The sequence below is a fragment of the Capricornis sumatraensis genome, chromosome 14, assembly GCF_032405125.1.
Source record: "Capricornis sumatraensis isolate serow.1 chromosome 14, serow.2, whole genome shotgun sequence".
Classification (NCBI taxonomy): domain Eukaryota; kingdom Metazoa; phylum Chordata; class Mammalia; order Artiodactyla; family Bovidae; genus Capricornis; species Capricornis sumatraensis.
The window spans coordinates 44,990,874-45,012,263 of record NC_091082.1 but is presented as its reverse complement, the minus strand read 5'-3'; the positions used below and the strand labels follow the sequence as shown (position 1 = coordinate 45,012,263).

General features: G+C 34.9%; 1 protein-coding gene across 1 annotated transcript in view; it reads left to right on the top strand.

Moving 5' to 3' along the window:
* KIFAP3 (kinesin associated protein 3) overlaps window positions 1-21,390 on the top strand; it is a 146,074-nt gene that overhangs the window by 91,464 nt on the left and 33,220 nt on the right. Inside the window, exons 16-18 of the mRNA XM_068985999.1 lie at window positions 482-580; window positions 2,342-2,427; window positions 13,404-13,593. Coding sequence (XP_068842100.1) covers window positions 482-580; window positions 2,342-2,427; window positions 13,404-13,593 — 375 coding nt within the window. The remainder of the gene's footprint in view (window positions 1-481; window positions 581-2,341; window positions 2,428-13,403; window positions 13,594-21,390) is intronic.

Genomic DNA, 21,390 nt, shown 5'->3' with positions numbered 1-21,390 from the left:
ATTTAATGAATTTCTCTATACTTGGTATCTATATAGCAAAAATTACTATTAAAGTGCTGTTATTATTCTCTTAAACCTATCTTGTTTCTCAGTTCTTCCTAGATATAGCCTTTTGACATGAACAGTCTCAAATAGTTGGTTTGGACTCAGAGATGATATAATTTCTCTCTTCAAAATCTTATTTTTTATTTTTGTTTTTCAAAGTCATAACCTATTTAGTTTAACAACAACCAAACTTAATAAAACTTCTGAAAATATATAATTATGAAAATTTTGACTGATCATCATGTAATTTAGAGAAAAACATTTAAGACATAAATGATGTATGGCAGCCATATATTATAGACAATTTAAACTAACTGTCCTTTACCTGTCTCCTTGTCACCTTTGGTTTTTCTCATTCCCCACTTGTTCCCCTCAATGTTTTTCAGTTTTGTATATAACTTAATATTTTTATTTGAAGCTTTCTGTTGCCTTTTAGCTCAACAAGAAGATGATGAATTTGTTTGTCAGATAATTTATGTCTTCTACCAAATGGTTTTCCATCAAGCCACAAGAGATGTCATAATTAAGGAAACACGTATCCTTTCGGTGTTCATCATACATAATAACACTTCGCATATTCAGAAAAGATACACTTTTAGGTATTGGGAATTCTAACTTTCTCTACTGCCTCTTCTAGATTCATTGAGGCTTCTATCTGGATTTGAGTTTTCTTTATTTATCCTTCCCTTTTCCCATACTGTTGTTTATACATTCTATTTCTTTTTATAACATTTCAAAATTAATTATTGAGATTATTGCTTTGTAAAAGCCAGTGTTTATTTAGGGTTTATGGTATGTTAAACCCACTCCAGTATTCTTGCCTGGAGAATCACATGGACAGAGAACCCTGGCAGGCTACAGTTCATAGGGTCGCAAAGAGTAGAACACAACTGAAGCCACTTAGCACACATGCATGGTATGTTAATGCATTTATTTCATCATTTACTATTTTTCCTGAATTCAGTTCCTCTGTTTCTCTACATTGATTTTCTTTCTTAATTGATTATGTTTTCTTATACTGCTTAGTGAACATCTATAGTAATAAAATGCATTTGTATCTGAAAATAACTAGTTTGTCCTCTTTAAATATAATTTGGCAGAATATGAAATTTCTAGATTGCCCATTATTTTCCTCATCAGTTTGAAGGTATTTTTCTACCTTTAATTGCTGCCAATGAGAAGTATAGTCTACTAATTATCTTTCATAAAGTCTAATGACAGTTTACTTTACTTTCCCTTATAAGTGACTTGATCTTTCTGCCAGGAAGACCAAAGCATGTTTCTGGGTTTTGTTTTGTTTTTTAAGCCACTATAGTTTTATTAGAATTTGAGTTGGTATTCATCACCCTTGCTTGGTTTTTCTAAGTATGCAAATACAGTGTTTGTACTTTGTCTTTTTCTAATTTTAGGAAAGTTTTCTTGAGTTGTAGTTTATAGTATTTGTTTTGTTCTGTTGCCATGATTGTCTTTAGAATTCCTATTATGTTGGATCCTCTTTGCCTACCTTTAATACCTGTCATTTTCTAATCTTTTTCATCTCTTTTCATCTTTTTAAATTTTACAAATTTTCTTCTTTTTTGCCTTCTATTTAAACTTAGAGTTTATCTGTTGCTTTTATTTATTCTTGTATTACTATAAACTTTAGTTTTAATATATCTGAAATGATTTTTAGTTATTTCCTGAATTACTTCTGAGTTTTCTAATTCTGATTCCTATTATTCTTTCATATATGTGTGTGTGTGTGTGTGTGTATTATTTTCTTAAATTTTTTTCTTTTTTTAAAATACAAGAGTTATATGAAATTATCTTGTGTTCTCTCTTCCTTATAATAACCATATCCATATATGTGATTTTTTTGTTGTTCTTGACTTGATTGACAGTGATTCTTTTCCTTTATTGTGTGAAATACTTTGTATGTGAGTTTCTGTTGGAAATTAATTTTTCTTAACTTTTAGGAGGGTCAAATCAATCAAGAAAGTTTTACAGTCATGCAGCTCTAGAGCTTCTTCTTTAGTTACTTTCATAATTTTCATGTTTTCAAAAATATTACCTTACACATTTTAAGATTTACTGGCTCATTTTCTTGCCCATTTTTATCTCATTTTTTTTCCTTTATCATCCCTGTTTTTCAAATAAATGAAACATTAGATTTTTTGGTTACCTTGTATTAATGATTGCATTTTAAAATTTAAAGTTAGATTTCAGATTAATATTTGAATTTGGAGAAATGCAGAATTCTCTAACATGATTGAACAACCTCAATATCAGTTTGTATCTTTAACCACTTTTTATATAGAGGCTCCAGCATATCTCATAGATCTGATGCATGATAAAAATAATGAAATCCGAAAAGTCTGTGATAATACATTAGATATTATAGCGGTAAGTAATTTTTCTTCCTACCAAAAGTATAATAGTATTTATTTTATGGAATGAAAGAGCCATTGTACACTTGTTTAGAACTTTGCCTTCAGGGTACAGCTAGCACAAGTTTGTATTTTGGTAAAGCTCTGAAAATGAAATGATACTAAATTCACTTTTTAATTGCAGTATGGTTGATTTACAGTGTTGCATTAATTTCTACTGTACAGCAAAGTGATACATATACATGCATTATTTTTTATATTCTTTTCCATTATGTTTTATCATAAGATACTGAATATAGTTCCCTGTGCTATACAGTAGGGCCTTGTTGTTTATCCATTCTATGTATACTAGTTTGCATCTGCTAACCCCAAACTCCCACTTTATCCCTCTCCCACCCCTCTACCCTTTGATAACCACAAGTCTGTTCTCTATGTCTGTGAGTCTATTACTGTTTTTGTAGATAAGTTGATTTGTGTCATAGTTTAGATTCCACAAATAAGTTATGTCATATGATATTTGTCTGTTTTTTACTCACTTCACTTAGTATGATTATCTCAGTCCATCCATGTTGCTGCAGGTTGTGCTAGTGGTAATGAACCCACCTTCCAATGCAGGAGATATAAGAGATGTGGGTTCAATCCCTGGGTCAGAAGATCCCCTGGAGAAGGGCATGGCAACCCACTCCAGTATTCTTGCCTGGAGAATCCCCATGGACAGAGGAGCCTAGCAAGCTACAGTCCATAGTGTTGCAAAGAATCAGACACAACTGAGCAACCCAGCAGCAGCAGCAGTATTTCAGTGTGTATTTGTACCACATCTTTATCCATTCATCTGTCAATGGATCGATAGGTTATTTCCATGTCTTGGCTATTGTGAATAGTGCTGTTATGAATATGGGGTGCATGTATCCTTTTGAATAATAGTTTTGTCCAGATATATGCCCAGGTGTGGGATAGCTGGATTATATGGCAGCTCAATTTTTACTTTTTTGAGAAACCTTCATACTGTTCTCCATAGTGACTACACCAATTTACATTCCCACTAACAGTGTAGGAGAATTCCCTTTTCTCCACACCGTCTCCAGCGTTTGTTATTTGTAGATTTTTTTTAAGGATAGCATTCTGACTGGGGTGAGGTGGTGCTTCATTGTAGTTTTGATTTGCATTTCTCTGATAATTAGTGATGTTGAGGATCTTTTCATTTGCCTATTGGCTATCTGTTTGTCTTCTTTAGAGAAATGTCTATTTAGGTCTTTTGCACATTAAATTCATTGTTTAAACATTATTAAAACCTTTGGCTTTCTACTTTTGAGCAAGGGTTGCTTACTTAAAGAGATTTTATACATATTCAAAGTTTTATATTTGGTCTGCATGTCATCTCAGAATCACTTGTTTTTCAGAAAAATTATTGCAGAGAAGCAGGGGGGTTGATGACAGCCTTGCCAAAACTCAACACCATCAACTTTACAGTTTGGTCATTAAATTTTTTTTAATAAAATAGAATCTCATAACTATTTTTTAAGTCTTTGATAAATTTTGTTGTATACATTGACTTGTTTTTACAAGTTGTTTTGGAATGATGTTAGTTCACTTCAGTCACTCAGTCATATCTGACTCTTTGTGACCCCATGGACTGCAGCACGCCAGGCTTCCCTGTCAATTGGCAACTCCCAGAGCTTGCTCAAACTCATGTCCATCCAGTTGGTGATGCCATCCAACCATCTCATCCTCTGTTGTTCCTTTCTCCTCCTGCCTTCAATACTTCCCAGCATTGGGGTCTTTTCCAATGAGTCAGTTCTTTGCATCAGGTGGCCAAAGTATTGGAGCTTCAGCATCAGTCCTTCCAATGAATATTCAGGACTGACTTCCTTTAGGATGGACTGGTTTGATCTCCTTGGTCCAAGGGACTCTCAAGAGTCTTTTCCAACACCACAGTTCAAAAGTGTCAGTTCTTTGGTGCTCAGCTTTCTTTATGGTTCCAACTCTTATATCCATACATGACTACTGGAAAAATCATAGCTTTGACTATACAAACCTTTGTCAGTAATGTCTCTGCTTTTTAATATGCTGTCTAGGTTTGTCATAGCTTTTTTCCTAAAGAGAAAGAATCTTTTAATTTCGTGGCTGCAGTCACCATCTGCAGTGATTTTGGAACCCAGAAAAATAAAATCTGTCACTGTTTCCATTGTTTCCCCATCTGTTTGCCATGAAGTGATGGTACTGGATGACATCTTAGTTTTTTGAAAGTTGAGTTTTAAGCCAGCTTTTTCACTCTCTTTCACTTTCATCAGGAGGCTCTTTAGTTCTTCTTCACTTTCTGCCGTAAAGGTGGTGTCATCTGCATATCTGAGGTTATTGACATTTCTCCCTGCAATCTTGATTCCAGCTTGTGCTTTATCCAGTCTGGCATTTCGCATGGTTTACTTTGCATATAAGTTCAATAAGCAAGATGACAATATACAGCTATACTCCTTTCCCAATTTGGAACCAGTTCATTGTGCCATGTCTGATTCTAACTGTTAGAACTGTTTGGAATGATGAAACACCCCCAAATTTTAATGTTTTTCATGACTTTAGAAATTTTAAAAGTATATGTCACTGTTAAGAATTTGATCAGAGGGATAATCTGAGTCCTGCATTAGAAACTTGCTCACTTTGCAGACTTTTCTTCAGACTTTGTGCTGCCCTTCCACCTGGATTTGACCCTTGTACCTGGGATGTGCTAGATGCTACCTTTCTTTGAATATTTTTTTTGCTTGTGACATACACACATGGGCAATCTCGTTCCTTCTTTGGACTCTATTTACACTATTTTGGCTGACCCTGTAAAAAATTTCTTGAATATAACCTACTCAGTCGTTTTCAACTTAAGTGTTTCAAAAGTATCAGCTGAGCCACTAGGGAAGTCCAAAAATACCAGAGTGGGTAGCCTATCCCTTCTCCAGCAGATCTTCCTAACCCAGGAATCAAACTGGAATCTCCTGCATTGCAGGTGGATTCTATCAGCTGAGCTACCAAGGAAGCCCCTTAAAAGGATCAGAATAGAAGTTTATAAAGAATCAATTAATAACGCCCTTGAAATCCTCTAGACTGGCATTTCTGCTAGTGATCTCATTACAAAATCAGATAATCAACAGGTACTTTCTGGTCAGTCTCCTACATTTTAGTTCAGAAATTTCATGTTTATTTGGTATCACCTGATTTTTTGGATTTGACCAATATATCTTTACTGGTTTAAAACTAAATCAGTACATTGACATTTTAGCTTTGATATATAAATTAAAATAGGGAAGCTTTATGTATTTAACCATTGTTTAACCAAGATGTTTCAACACATAAGCCACTGGTCACAGGGTTTATGAACAGTTTCATGGTTCTTGTACTATTTTCTAGGAGATCACTAATGTCATTGTTGTATATAAAGTATATAGTGTAACAGTAAGAAACTTCCTAAAATTCTATATCTGATTATCTTACCTTAAGCAAAAAGAAGAGAGATATCAGTCTGTTATGAATCGCCTTTATCATACTTTTAAAATTACCTTATTTTGAGAAGAATTGATGGAAACATTTAGATGTTTGTATTAGGTAGATTTGGCTAAGAATGTAAGTTAGTGATAGTTCCAAAGGACTGGCTTAGTCTTATAAAAATATTTATTGTAAAATATGAATATGTTTCTTATAAAATTTTCATTCTCAGTATTTCTAAGCTCTGGGCTCAATTCTCTGATCTTAAGTAGGAGTTTTCGCCACCCTGCATCTTCTGTCCTAGCTCTCTCTTTCTCTCTAGAATCCACATTTTGAAAAAATCTCTAAATATTACTTCCTCTATTTTTTCATTTCCCCATCTTTCCTACCTTCTCCTTTCTCTTTTCTACCAGTTCTTCCTCTGCATCCATTACTCCATTGAAATAGTGCTTATGAAAGTCATCTGGACCTTCATGTTTTGAAATCCTATGAACATTTTCAGTCTTCATTTCACTTTGTTGATCCTGCAAGGACTTACAAATTTTGGTCAGAGTTAAAATGTAAACTCACAAAGATAATTATTTTAGATTATTACATTCATAAAAACTCCTGTGAATAAGAGGACATCTGAGAAGAAGAATCAGTGAAATGAAACTGGTGATATATCAGCTACCTATATATATAGTTCCCTAAAATGCTATCTGATCATGTGAGTTAGTATAAAACAAATTCGAACAAGTAATCTGAAGGTTTACCTAATCTCTCTACATCAGACTTATAAGTGTGTTTGATATGCTGCCAAGCAATTTTAGATTGTTTCATTTCATACTTTGGAAAACTTAAAAGTCTAAAACGTTATTCAAAAATATCCAAGTTGTTAAACTGAGACCATTTAAAGATATTCACTTTTTTGGGAGAATGGCATTGAAACATGTATAATATCATATAAGAAACAAATCACCGGTCTAGGTTCGATGCAGGATACAAGATGCTTGGGGCTAGTGCACTGGGATGACCCAGAGGGATGGTATGAGGAGGGAAGAGGGTGGGGAGTTCAGGATTGGGAACACGTGTACGTGGCGGATTCATGTTGATGTATGGCAAAACCAATACAATATTGTAAAGTAATTAGCCCCCAATTAAAATAAATTAAATTTAAAAAAATAAAGATATTCACATTTTAATCATTAGTGTGATCTGGAAGTCCTATCCTGTGCTACTGCACCAACTGAGTCATAGTTATAGCTGAGTTTCTTAGAAGAGAAGTCCAATACAGCAGGTAGATGGACACCAGACTTTGGAAACTTCCCATATTCTGTTCGAAGAATGTTTCTTTACCTTTCTATACTATACACCTATAGGATCCGAGGCCCTGGCTCAATTTTAGCTTGTCAATAGGGAACTGCACCAGCAGGAGCAACTTCTTGAAACATTTTTCTCCTCCATTGAGTAGGGGTTCTGATCTTAGATTCAACCTTTGACCTTTATGAGGTAGCAGCTTGACCCTATAGAGTATTGCATTTAGAATACAACTGATTCTAGTTCTCTCACCTGCTGAATAATCTCAAGCAAGTTATTTAACTTTTTGAAGATCTAGTTTACATTGATACTTCTGAAGATTAAATAAATTAGAGAAAATATATATGAAGCATCTACCATATGATGGTCACTTGATATGTTTTGTTCAGACTAAACCAAAATTCAATCCTAGTTGTGACATTTATATATAGATTAAAAATCTGAATCAGCGTTTCCTTTCCTTAGTGAAAATGAAAGTCATTCAGTTGTGTCCGACTCTCTGTGATCCCATGATCACTGTTTGTGATCTAGCCTGCCAGGCTCCTCTATCCATGGAATTCTTCAGGCAAGAATACTGGAGTGGGTTGCTAGTTCCTTCTCTAGGCAGTCTTGCTGAGCTAGTGATTGAACCCTGTCTCCTGCATTGCAGGCAGATTCTTTACCATCTGGGCCACCTGTACAGTTAATCATTTACATTATTTTCTGTTCATTTTGACTGTTAAAATGATATGGGAAGATAATCTGTTCACAGTTTGGATTTTAAGTATGGAAAGTTATTTGGAATATATGTTTTGGCCAGGCATAGTTGTATTTGTAGTTTACTTTAGGATTGTCTTGCCGAATGGCTGAATTTGGCATTTTAAGACTTCATGTCAAAGAAGTTAACTGAATAGTGCAGTTTACTCAAAGATCTTGATTAGTACAGTGTAGAAAAATAGGAAACTACCTATGCTAGTGTAGAAGTGCTTCATGTGTTCAGTTACCCATGTTCTGAATCTGTGTTGACTAAGTTGAATTTGGACTCAGTTTATCAGCTAACCTCAGACCAAAGGTTTTTCCTGGCTTGCTAGGCCTCCTTATTTGGCAGAAATTTGAGGTGTGGGCCATTTTAATGCATCAGGAAAAGTTTCTCAGGTTCACTTGGGATGTTGCTGCCATTCTTTGGATTTTTGAACTTAAACTCAATTACTGATCACAACTCAGGGTGCTATTTGCTTGTCCCAGATCTTTTTAAAGAGTAAAACAAGAGAGAATGGGCTTAATTTGAAACAGGAGAAACTTTGATTAGACACAGCAAAGATGATGAAACACTGGGCATATACTGACAAGGGATAATATAAAGTCTTGTCCAATTAACATTAAAAACAGCTAAATAACCAACTTTCTAAAATTGTTTGTTAGAAACCTGCCTAGAATGGAAGTAGATGATCTCTTAAGATGTTTTTATCTATAGATTTTGATTCTTGAGTAATTTCAGCATAGCTGTAGTCTATAATAATAAAAAATAAAATAGAGTGGGAGTATTTGTAGCTTAAGGCAATTTATCTTTAAGAAAACAAACTTCTTGCACTCAAGACAAACATCATGAAATAATACTAAGAAAAATTAGATGCCATGCGAGCCTTAGGGAAATATGCCATCTGCAGTAAAGTGTTTGTCCCCCAAGTTATGCAAATGTTATTTTACACTAGTGGTAAAGTGTTTAATATACAGTATATAGGCCCAATTAGTGATTTGAAACAGATATATGTTCATAGTACTCTCTCTACCATAGAGGACTGCGTGATTGGTGATGCAGTCTCTGTGGTCTCATCAGCAAATTGTCACAGATCTGACTAGGCCTTACATGTAGCTTTGGGAGGCGGGGAATTGGGGTAGTTGCAGAAAGGAAAAGGGAAGCAAGGAGAGAGAAACCTAGCTTTCTCATCTTCCAAGGCAATCATGCAGCAATTGACGATTGTCTTTTCCAAGCCTTGGGAATTATCAAGGGAAGAACAGAATCCTCTATACATAGAGAGCTTCTGAAAACCCCATTAGATTGTTATACCTCAGTATTCCTTCAGCTTTGTATGAAGTATTTGAGAACCTCAAATTCCTCCCCAATTAATAAATGATTTCCTCCTCTGACATTACTGGGTATTCAACCATCTAACACATGTTTAGTAAGCACATGCTATGTTCCAAACACTAAAGTTGACACTGAAAATTAAAGGCAACATGAAGTCTCTAGAATATAAAAATTTACAATCTGGATACCAGGCTACTGTTGTCTAGACATGAACTGACCTTTTAGGAGCAGTACTACCACATGGCCCTATCAATAGATACTCTGTACTAATGGCAAATTGTATCTACAGGTTGTTTATGGAAAAGGGAATGAGCCTAGGTTCTCTGGTAAGACTGATGTCTATTGTCTTTCCAGCCAGCCACAGGCTACGTGTGGTTTGATGCTAACAGAGGTTTGTGTCACTGAGATTTTGAATGGCAGCCTTTTACTTTTAATAACTCTTAATTTTGACATTGGCAAATTGTGTGTATTGTAATAATCTGGAATTATTTCAAACTAGGAAAACAAGGTGCCTTCTTAATTCTAGGATAGAAACAATTATATCTAATAAGACTGGCGTATTGAAAGGAGGTAAACTAATGTATGCTTGCATTAACTTCTAACACATCTATTGTTTGTTAGAGTCTCCACAAAAATTATCAGGGCAAGTCTGTGTCAGACAGGAAAGGTGGGTTTATTAATAAACTTCCAGCAAGGAAGACCACTTCTAAAAATGCCATACAACATCATGAAAAGGAAAGCTGTAGAGAAGTTTTCATAGGGTTAGCTTTAAAACTCAGGTTATTTCAGGAGAAGATTTCAAAGGCATGGAATGGATAGAAATTGGTAAAATGAATAGAAAGTAGTTACTTTAAATTAGCTTGCAGGTTGGTGATGGGCACAGAGCAGGGATTTTTGAATGAGTTGTCAGAAACTTCTAAAATGTTCTTACCAGTGCAGGTGGAGTTCATTCCTGTTTGTTTAACAGTCTTCACAAATTTTCATTTATCAGATTTGTAAGTTTGTTGTGTATTCTCAATTCCATGCAATCAGATTGGACTTTATGAGATAAACCCAGTTGGGTTTAGTGTTTAGTCTTCTTTTGGAGTTCTTTTTTATATTGCAGAAATTTATGGCTTTTCCTAGTTTGTTAGAATTTACGTGTGTGTGTGTATATATACATACATGTGTGTGTATGTGCATGTATACATACCAAGTCACTTCAGTCGTGTCCAACTCTTGTGCAACCCTGTGGACTGTAGCCTGCCATGCTCCTCTGTCCATGGGACTCTCCAGGCAAGAATACTGGAGTGGATTGACATGTCCTCCTCATACACATACACACACACACACGTACACACATACACGCACATGCATGTGTGTGTGTGTAGTCCCTGCCAGTATTATGCATGTTACTTTATTGGTTTTTTTAATTGTCAGCAGTTGGATAAAAAAAAATAGTATGAAAGAAAAGTTATGGTTTCTTACTTAAATAAATTTCCTTTGGTTATATCTTTTACTTTTGGGCATAATATTTGAAGTGATATTACACAGATAAGCCTCCTCAGTGCTTTAAACAGAGGTTGAAGAGATAATTTTACTTTGAGGTCTGGTTAGAAAATGCTATAGTCAAGACTAAAGGGCAACTTTGGGGACAGTACTACTGAGAAGTAGGTAGTATGTGCATTAAAAAATCAATAACTCTATTATGTGTGTGTTTAATTACTTGTATATCTGTGTATACATATTATTGGGAAGAAGTATTTTCTAACATATAAAAGGCATCTTTTTAGCAGCTAATACCATAACCTTAATGAGCAACTCAATTACTCTAGATCTGCTTTAATTTAGTATGAAGAATTGTATTAAATAAACCATATTACATTCTCAATTAGGGGGCTGCCACATTAAAGGAGAAAGAGAAATCTGTTTTCCATCAGTTACGTTAGAACACAAAGCAGATCTATGTAGTTCTATGTTACCCTATAGTGTGTTAATCAGATACAAGGTGTGACAGAAGCCAGTGACAAAGAGTTTTCCTGATAGTGAACAGGCTCTGATAATAGGCTGGTTAAGGCCTCATAACGTTTCACTGGTTAAGTAGTAAACAAAATGATACAGGACTTCAAAAAGGATGGCACATTCCACCTAAAATCAAACCATAAGTCTTTAATGATACTTACAGAGTTTTTGAAAACTAGTGCTTAAGATAATAATGTCATGACTTGAGAAGAGAAGAAAATAAAAGATAAGGCATGTTTACCTTTAAATACAAGACAAACTAAAGTTCCATAGCAAGGATGTTAGGGTGCACTCCTTGTGAAAAGAAGCATTTCAAAAACAAAGAAAAAGAGCTATATTTCTAGAGTATTTCCACAATAGCTTGATAAATTTGGATGACATTTCTTGGCTGTTTTTGAGCATCTGAGCTCCCAGAGTTATTTTCTGATGATGAAGAGGTAGTAGTGTAAGAGGAAAGTAGAGATTTGGGGGAGAGGGGTTAAAGGGAATTGGTTTTAATTGATACATGTTGAATTTCTTAAATTTCTGATACTGTATATTCATTTAGAATTGCTATGTAATTTTTAAAAGATGAACTCCATATATTGCTGCTATTCTTCAGTTTGGCAGAGGGATAGTTATTTCGACAGCTTTATGAAGTAATGGTGTTAATCATAGATTTTTATTTAAAGAACATTAGAACTTGAATAAATATTAGATTTGATTTATAATTAAAGAATCTGAGACCAAAAGATACTGAAATACTTTTAGAAAGTTGTATACTTAGGCTAGTATCAAACCTAGAAGGAGAACCCAGGATAAGACCTGGGTTCTTATCCAATGTTTCTTGGGTAATACCATACCACATGATTAGTATCTATAAATTTAGACTCTGAGACATAAAGAAACTATGACTTTGCCATGATTACTAAGCTAGATTCATTGAGGATAAAAACAGAAGATAGCTGAGGCTAGGGATTTCAGAATGTTGATCTGTGGGGGTACAACTTTCAGAGTTGTGCACTATAGAACACACAGCATGACAGCTGACACTGCTGAGAGATATACCAATAATGTGAAATTTCAAATTTAACAAGAAAAATTTTGATAATAGTAATTACATTTATTATAAAATTTCAGACTTATTTTACATCCCAGAAATTTATTCTGTGATGACAGTTTTTGACTTGCGCCTTACTTAGCTTTGGATGAAAATTGCTCGCATTTAAAGTTATTGTAATCATTTCAACTACTGGAGGACAATAGTATTGCCTGGTACCTTTCCAACTTAAAAAAAAATAAGTATAAACAAAAGTGTTAAAGATATGACAGAGGAATTTAATACTAAGAATCCTGTGATTAGAATGACAAGAAATACCAGAAGTCTTTTTTCCAAGTAATCCATGGGTACTGTCCAGTGATTTTTAAGTGAATATACTTGTCAGAAGTAGCCACAGCCGGTGAAGCTAGATAGGTTCAGCTGTAGCTTTTCTAATATTTATAACTTGTCTACTTGTCCTTCAAAAACAGCCACCAATGAAGTTCTCTGTGAACAGATGTTACGGATACAGTGAATACACCACAATCTTGCTCCTCAAGAGTTCATTGCCAAACAGGAGATATTTAAAGAAATAATTATGACCAAATAAGACATTATTATTTCTGTTGTTGAAACATAATTGAATTAAATTCTATTTATTTTTTTGTAGTAAACCATTTCAATTTTTAGAAGAAATACTTTAATGTTTCTTTTTTTTTGGCTAGTGAAAATGTTATCTAAACAAAAAGATATAGCAAAAGATATAATTTTAATGCTTAACCACCTGTCATTAGTGCCACATAATTATAGTCACAGAACTATTTGGAAGTTTAAGTCAGGCTGCTTACATAAATTCTAGTAATACTTAGATAAAGAATTTGTGAAATTTGAGCTTTTCTAGTTTTTGCCATCGGTAGTAGCAGTTGGTAATCCAAACAGAGATGTCTTTAATATATGTAATAAATTGATTTCTATTGATTATTGTATACATTATTCCAAAAAGGTAATTTTAATATTTCCTCTAACTGAAACAAAAGCCCCCTCAAATTATCTTCTTGTAAGATAAAATTACTGCTGAGTATCAAAGAAATTCCTTCATTAAACTTATAAAAAATAATTGACTATTTGTTTACAATAGGAATATGATGAAGAATGGGCCAAGAAAATTCAAAGTGAGAAGTTTCGCTGGCATAACTCTCAGTGGCTGGAGATGGTAGAAAGTCGTCAGATGGATGAGAGTGAGCAGTACTTGTATGGTGATGATCGAATTGAGCCATACATCCATGAAGGAGATATTCTTGAGAGACCTGACCTTTTCTACAGCTCAGGTAAGATGATAACCAAGACAAAAATAAATACTTTTAATGTATGCTATAGGGGTTTTTTGTCTGCCACCTTTCTCATTCCCAAGGTTTATAAGCACTTCTTTTAGTAGGTAAATGGTCTTCTGCTAATGATTTTAGACATAACATCAGTACACACCAAGCAAACCTAGTAACTCATCATTATCTTTTTCCAAGGTAGTCTTTGATGTGATCTCCATTAAAAAGGCTGTGACAAGGAAAATTAAAACAAGGAAAATTGCTCTTAATTTATTACTTTCTAGAATGTATAACTTAAAATGACATCTTCAAGATTTACTACTGTTTGAAAATGTGGTATTTTTCTCTATTCTGTATTTATTTAAATATATAGTTTACTAATTTATGCTTTGTTTTCCAGCGTGTTTAATTTTAAGTCTCATTTTGCCATGGTTTTGCATTAGTTGGGGCTTCTCTCATAGCTCAGTTGGTAAAGAATCTGCCTGCAGTGCAGGAGACCCCAGTCCAATTCCTGGGTCCAGAAGATCCACCGGAGAAAGGATAGGCTACCCACTCCAGTGTTCTTGGACTTCCCTTGTGGCTCAGCTGGTAAAGAATCTGCCTGCAATGCAGGAGACCTGGGTTTGATCCCTGGGTTGGGAAGATCCCCTAAAGAACGGAAAGGCTACCCACTCCAGTATTCTAGCCTAGAAAATTTCATGGACTATATAGTCCATGAGGTCAAAAAGAGTCGGATATGACTGAGTGACTTTCACTTGCTTCAGTTTTGAAATAGTAACCCCTATTTGATTCTCTGATTGGGAAGATTTAGACAGTTTATAACAACAGTTTTTTTCATTCTACACTCTGCTAGTATTTTCAAGGTAAAATTTAATTTTTACATGAATCTTACATTTATTATACCCTTGTTGATTGTGCCATCTTCCTCTGTCCAGGGATTCTGTACTTAGAGCCTAAGTTGTTGCATATTCTGCCTTCTAATGTGTTGTACTATTGCCAATATTAATTACTTTATTGAACTCATTTAGTTGAAGAGATGAAGGAAAGGATTTCTAAGATCTGTAGTAGGTTGGAAATAAAAGGCATTGAAAGTAATTGTATCTGAATAAACGGCTCACTTTTTTTCCTGTGTAGTCATTCATGTGTTTTCATAATTGTATGCTCTGCATATTGCCCATAAGGCTGAATTATTTTTATATTTGATTTAAGGTACTTCAGTCCTGGAAAGTTGGTACTTTACTTTCAAAATTAAATGGATTTCTTCCTAACTGAACTTAACAGTAGTTATGAAATCTGCTTTGTGTTTCAGCCCAGATGGAGTAGATCATTAATTTCAACTAACCAGAATTTCTTAGTTCAGTAATGGCTAGCAGCTGTTCCTTACCTAGTGAGATCGTCATGAAGTAAAATAATGTAAAATATATGTGATATGAATTTTTTGATAATAGAAATCAGAATTTCTTAGAATCAGGTTTCTTGCTTTGAAAATTGATAGCTCCTTTTCAGTGTGAATCAATGAGCAGTTTCCAAAAACAAATAAAGCTTTTAACCACCTCAGTATTTAACTTTGTTGTTTCAATACAATTAGCTTCTGAACAGATTTCTAAAAAATTATTCAATTTTTCCAAAATCAATTCATTTAAATTAACCTCTTAAAATGAAAATCATAACATTTTTCTGTGAGATACAATTAAAATGTACAATTTAAGCTTTGTGAGAAATCTAAATTGTACATCTTTTTATATATCTAAATTTAGAAACAGCCACAGTTAATGGAAAAATAAATTGAAGCATTTGAGGAGTGAAATGTTATCATTAGATAGCCTCGTGGTGGTTGTTTTTTTATACCTGTAGCTTGAATATGGTAGACACTTGACAGCAGGGATTACACTGATATAGTTCTCATATGAAGCCATCTGTACTCTTTATCTACTTTATTTTTCATAAATAGTTCATCAACTAAAAAAATATCTGTGGTATTCTTGATATGTGTCATGGAAATCCAGATAGTGGTAGTCTCTTATCTTTTATTATGTACAGTTGTATCTTCAGAAACATTAGAAATTTTATAATACTACAGATTTATTTAGATGCTTGAGCCATCTTATTTGAGTCTCCATGAAACTTAGGGCTGCTTCTGATAAAGGCAACTTTAGAAGTTTTTCAACCACAGAAGTTAAGCTAAATGGCCAGTGATACCCTGGGCTTATCTTTTATTAAAAAATGAAATAGTATTTGCTACTTCCTGGTCAATAACCTCAGATGCAGATGACACCACCCTTATGACAGAAAGCAAAGAGGAACTAAAGAGCCTCTTGATGAAGGTGAAAGAGGGGAGTGAAAAAGCTGGCTTAATACTCAACATTCAGAAAACAAAGATCATGGCATCTGGTCCCATCACTTCATGGCAAATAGAAGGGGAAACAGTGGAAACAGTGACAGACTTTATTTTCCTGGGCTCCAAAATCACTGCAGATGGTAAATACAAGCCATGAAATTAAGACTCTTGCTCCTTGGGGAAAAAAAGCTATAACAAACCTAGACAGTATATTAAAAAGCAGAGATATTACTTTGCGAAAAAGGCCCATCTTGTCAAAGCTATGGTTTTCCCAGTAGTCATGTATGGATGTGAGAGTTGGACCATAAAGAAGGCTGAGCGCCGAAGAATTGATGCTTTTGAACTGTGGTGTTGGAGAAGACTCTTGAGAGTCCCTTGGACTGTAAGGAGATCCAACCAGTCAATCCTAAAGGAAATCAATCCCGAATATTCATTAGAAGGACTGATGCTGAAGCTGAAGCTCCAATACTGATGTGAAGAGCTAACTCATTAGAAAACACCCTGATGCTGGGAAAGATTAAAGGCAGGAGGAGAAAGGGACGACAGAGGATGAGATGATTGGATGGCATCACCAACTCAATGGACATGAGTTTAAGCAAGCTCTAGGAGATGGTGAAGGACAGGGAAGCCTGGCATGCTGCAGTCAATGGGGTCGCAAAAAGTCAGACACAACTGAGCAACTGAACAACAATTTCCTGGTCATTACTATTGCCTTCTGTATTTTCCAACAGTTAAATATGTCAAAACGTATCTGTTTCTTTCTTGCTATTTTTTCATTGTTTATTTCTTTATTTTTTTAATATAAATTTATTTATTTTAATTGGAGGTTAATTAAAAATGGATCTTCATTTTATTATATGAAATAGGAATATATTTAACATCTCTTTATAGTTCAGTTCAGTCGCTCAGTCATGTCTGACTCTTTGCCACCCCATGAATCGCAGCACGCCAGGCCTCCCTGTCCATCACCAACTCCCGGAGTTTACTCAGACTCACGTCCATCGAGTCAGTGATGCCATCCAGCCATCTCATCCTCGGTCGTCCCCTTCTCCTCCTGCCCCCAATCCCTCCCAGCATCAGAGTCTTTTCCAGTGAGTCAACCCTTCACGTCAGATGGCCAAAGTACTGGAGTTTCAGCTTTAGCATCATTCCTTCCAAAGAAATCCCAGGGTTGATCTCCTTCAGAATGGACTGGTTGGATCTCCCTGCAGTCCAAGGGACTCTCAAGAGTCTTCTCCAACACCACAGTTCAAAAGCATCAATTCTTCGGTGCTCAGCCTTCTTCACAGTCCAACTCTCACATCCATACATGACTACTGGAAAAACCATAGCCTTGACTAGACGGACCTTAGTCGGCAAAGTAATGTCTCTGCTCTTCAATATGCTGTCTAGGTTGGTCATAACTTTTCTTCCATGGAGTAAGCGTCTTTTAATTTCATGGCTGCAGTCACCATCTGCAGTAATTTTGGAGCCCAAAAAAATAAACTCTGACACTGTTTCCACTGTTTCCCCATCTATTTCCCATGAAGTGATGGGACCAGATGACATGATCTTCGTTTTCTGAATGTTGAGCTTTAAGCCAACATTTTCACTCTCCTCTTGCATTTTCATCAAGAGGCTTTTGAGTTCCTCTTCACTTTCTGCCATAAGGGTGGTGTCATCTGCATATCTTTATAGTTACATTATTTTTCTTAGTCTAAAATAATTGTGGTTGTAGTTACTAATTTCCTTTCTGTTATGAAATTGCTGCTGTTTGCTTTAAACCTTTTACCCACAGAGGAAGTATATTATAATCTGTAAAGCTGTATTGCTATTTTCATTGTTGTTCAGTCACTAAGTCATGTCCAACTCTTGGCGACTCCGTGGACTATAGCACATTTCTAAATGACTTTTTACTTTTTCGCTGTTCTTCTTTATTAATTGTAGTGAATCTTCTTAGCATTTAGTATATAACTATATTATAGAATATGAACCTTAAAATGGTTAGTTTCTGTCTCAGAATCATTGTAAAACTGTAATTTTCATTTACCTGTATATTTATGTGATATATCTTATCAAGTGTGGCCAAATAACTTATGATTTATCTATTTTAGTCATTTCTTTTTGTCACTTTCTCCACTGTTGATATCCATGTTCTCCCACACAGTCATTTCACTTTTAGCTAGTTCACCAAAGAGCTTAATACTGTGTTTCCATTTGACTTTTAGAAATAAATATATTTCAGTAACAGTATATAAAAAGATACAGAGTTTTTGTAGTTTTTTTATTTTTATGCACAATATGTGTAAGCCACTTTTTTTTTTTTACTTTATTTTAATTTACAATACTGTATTGGTTTTGCCATACATCAACGTGAATCTGCCACGGGTGTACACGTGTTCCCAATCCTGAACCCCCCTTCCACCTCCCTCCCCATACCATCTCTCTGGGTCATCCCAGTGCACCAGCCACAAGCCTCCTGTATCCTGCATCAAACCTAGACTGGTGATTCGTTTCTTATATGATATTATACATGTTTCAATGCCATTCTCCCAAATCATCCCACCCTCTCCCTCTCCCACAGAGTCCAAAAGACTGTTCTGTACATCTGTGTCTCTTTTGATGTCTCTCATACAGGGTTATCGTTACCATCTTTCTAAATTCCATATATATGTGTTAGTATACTGTATTGGTGTTTTTCTTTCTGCCTTAGTTCAGTCTGTATAATCGGCTCCAATTTCATCCACCTCACTGGAACTGATTCAAATGTATTCTTTTTAATGGATGAGTAATACTCTGTTGTGTATATGTACCACAGCTTTCTTATCCATTCATCTGCTGATGGACATCTAGGTTGCTTCCATGTCCTGGCTATTATAAACAGTGCTGCGATGAACATTGGGGTACATGTGTCTCTTTCAGTTCTGGTTTCCTCAGTGTGTATGCCCAGCAGTGGGATTCCTGGGTCATAAGGCAGTTCTATTTACAGTTTTTTAAGGAATCTCCACACTGTTCTCCATAATGGCTCTACTAGTTTGCATTCCCACCAACAGTGTAAGAGGGTTCCCCTTTCTCCACACCCTCTCCAGCATTTATTGCTTGTAGACTTTTGGATCGCAGCCATTCTGACTGGTGTGAAATGGTACCTCATTGTGGTTTTGATTTGCATTTCTCTGATAGAGTGATATTGAGCATCTTTTCATGTATTTGTTAGCCTTTTTAAATTGAGTTTCAGAAATGACAAAGTTGACAAATTACCTATACTGCCAATAAATTTGCTTTGATTTCATTTTTATTCTAATACATATCCCCATTTTACTCATAACCATATTATCATCAGTACTTTGTTGTTGTTGTTCAGTCGCTCAGTCTTGTCCAACTCTTTGCGACCCCAGGATTGACTGGTTGATCTTTTTGCAGTCCAAGGGATTCTCAAGAGTCTTCTCTAACACCACAGTTCAAAAGCATCAATTCTTCAGTGCTCAGCCTTCTTTATGGTCCAACTCTCACATCCATACATGACTACTGGAAAAACCATAGCTTTGACTAGATGGACCTTTGTTGATCTGCTTTTTAATACACTGTGTAGGCTTGTCATAGCTTTTTTTCCATGGAGCAAGCATCTTTTAATTTCGTGGCTTCAGTCACCATCTGCAGTGATTTTGGAGCCCAAGAAAATAACGTCTGTCACTGTTTCCATTGTTTCCCCTTCTATTTGCCATGAAGTGATGGGACCAGATGCCATGATCTTCGTTTTTTTAATGTTGAGTTTTAAACCAGCTTTTTCACTCTCCTGTTTCACTTTCATCAAGAGGCTTTTTAGTTCCTCTTTGCTTTCTGCCATAAGGGTGGTGTCATCTGCGTATCTGAGGTTATTGATGTTTCTCCCAGCAATCTTGATTCTAGCTTGTGCTTCAAACAGCCCGGCATTTCTCATGATGTACTCTGCATTTAGGTTAAATAAGCAGGATGGCAATATACAGCCTTGACATACTCCTTTCCCAAGTTGGAAGCAGTCCATTGTTCCATGTCTGGTTCTAACTCTTCCTTCTTGACCTGCATTCAGGTTTCACAGGAGGTAGGAAAGGCAGACTAGTATTCCCATCTCTTGAAGAATTTTCCACAGTTTGTTGTCATCCACAAAGGCTTTAATGTAGTCAGTGAAGCAGAAGTAGATCGTCATTACTTAGAGCACCTCAAAAACGGTGTGTTACATAACTTCTCTAAAAGGTTTCAAATAATTTAATAACCTTAATGTATATAATGCTCTACAGTTTACAAAATGTTTGGTATATATCATCTGTCTTCTCTTTGTTCTCTGGCTGTTTAAACATCACATGAAAGTCTTTGATTCCTTGCTGCTATCTTTGAACCAGTGAGGTAAAGTAGAAGCCTGGGAAGAATACTCCTGAATTTATTTGAATACGATTGCAATCAACAATGCATAATTCCTTTCTAGTATTTCTATAAAAGAATTATTAATTTTGGATACAGAATGCTGAGAAACAGATAGTTCCAAAGAAGTTAAACTGCTTGTATTGAAGATTTAAGATATCATTTAACTTCATTCTAATGAAGAATGATTACTCATACATTAGAGTTACCTAAATTTTTTCAAGTCATTAAAGGGCAGTGTACAAGGTATAGTTTATTGAATGAACTGCAGTGTCTTAGGATTATTAGAAATTAAGTTCAGAAGTATAAATTTACCCTTTTTTATTCATATAGTATCAGGCTTATTTTATTACTAAACTTATTATATTCTAGGCATATAAAATTTCTTAAAGTAGCTATATTCTGGGTTTATAAAATTTCTGGCTGAATCTTTAAACTAAGTTTTTTTTTAGTATCATCTCTGTTTGATGAAATCCCTGTTTGTAGCTTCCTGTATTCCATTTATCCTTTTTATTCATTTTTCCCTTTGAAGACAATGAGAACTCTGAATCAAAATGAAGATGTTGAGAATTTAACAGTAGTTTTTAATTTAATTTCTTCCTCATCTGGTTCACCTCACTAGACCATGTTTCATGTAATATAAACTTTTAAAGTATTATTTGGGTATTTTTATTTGGTTGTATTTTTATCTGAGTGTTATATTTCTGAGTGTTAGAATCTTTTATTCTCTGGCATGCTGAATATCTTTGTATTCATTTTCAACGTGTGGTATACATTTTATTTTGGCATTTTACTTTGCTTTGTTCCTCTAAAATTGGCAGGTTTCATAAAACTTGATCTGTAATTATTTGGTTTTAATTTAACAGAGAAACTTGTTGATTTTTGCAGTATTAACTTTGTTAATTTTAGCCAGACCTTAACAAAGTCTTAGATGGATAAAAAATAATCTTTTTAGCTGCTTAACTTTCAATCTGTGGTGTCTTGGCATTCCCATAATTTTGTTTTTGTAACTTTTTTATGTTTAGCTGGTCTTTTGGTTTATAGAATCTTCAGCTTTTAAGCTTCCTCTTAAGTATTTTAAATTTCCTAAA